Source organism: Penaeus monodon, chromosome 21 (genome assembly GCF_015228065.2).
Source record: "Penaeus monodon isolate SGIC_2016 chromosome 21, NSTDA_Pmon_1, whole genome shotgun sequence".
NCBI lineage: Eukaryota > Metazoa > Arthropoda > Malacostraca > Decapoda > Penaeidae > Penaeus > Penaeus monodon.
Genome location: NC_051406.1, coordinates 24722806 through 24723810, shown reverse-complemented (window position 1 = coordinate 24723810; position 1005 = coordinate 24722806). Strand labels below are relative to the sequence as shown.

Genomic DNA, 1005 nt, shown 5'->3' with positions numbered 1-1005 from the left:
CCAGGTACTCAGAGTTGCAGGAGCAGCTGTCGTGCCAGTCCGGGGTAGTAGACTGGAAACACCGTTATGATCTCTTGGAGAAAAAGTGAGCAATTTTTTTTTATCACCTAAAGTGTGGATTGGGAAGGAGGGGGACCTGATGCTTGAATAAGTTTGTAGACTTGTCTGTGTAAAGAAGACATATTATTTCATGTTTCCTCTATATTTTTAGTCTTCCTTTTTCATTTCTCTTTTTGTGAGATTGTGCAGTGTTTTATCAGTTTGTATTGTTTAATATTAATATGATTTAGATTTATTTAGGTAACTTTTAGTTTATAGTTTGTTTCATGAAAGATGGCAAGAATATACTGAAAATTATTAAACATTTTGCCTTTTTTGTACAGCAAGTGATATGAATTTGAAAGCAAGATAGTGTAGCTATGTCCTTACTTTGAGCTTTGAATGTTTTATGTTGTATTAGAAACCCTCAGTGATAAAGATAAAGAAGTAGTTTTTAGTGTAGCCAAGAAACTCTCCATGGACATTATTAATCAGCACTCATAGTGTGAGTACAGCAGCTTGCATGAAATGAATTGCTAACAATTTGCCCCTTTTTGTACCCTAACAACCACACTCGGATTCCATGGCTGCTGTTACTGCCTGCCTGTGACCCCACTACAACCACCACCATTCTTGTCATTTCCCCTTGCCTCACAACATAACCGTAGACTCCTGAGGGAGCGTGAGGAGTGGCAACTAAAGTACAAAGAGGTGACTTCTGCTCAAGCCAGTCGCCATGATGAGTCTGTCCGCACACTTACCAGGTAAGGTATAGAAGGATGTCTAGGAGAAGATACACAGGCTTAGTAGGCTTTGATTTGTTGTTTGGTTTTAGTGCTTGTTTGGTCATACCTCTTATGCATACAGGCAGAAAAAATGATAGCAATAGTTCATTTGTTAATGTTGTTTTTTCTTCAGGTGTAATGTATATTATATGTAAGAAAAAATGTATTTAGTATAGTGGAT

The 1005-nt window shown here is 37.4% G+C and overlaps 1 protein-coding gene across 1 annotated transcript in view; it reads left to right on the top strand.

Annotated features, from left to right (window-relative positions):
• The window catches only part of LOC119586376 (protein MLP1 homolog), a gene marked incomplete in the record, with an annotated part of 73375 nt that overhangs the window by 59759 nt on the left and 12611 nt on the right, over window positions 1-1005 (top strand). Inside the window, 2 exon segments of the mRNA XM_037935088.1 lie at window positions 5-85; window positions 708-803. Of these exon segments, the coding sequence (XP_037791016.1) occupies window positions 5-85; window positions 708-803 (177 nt within the window).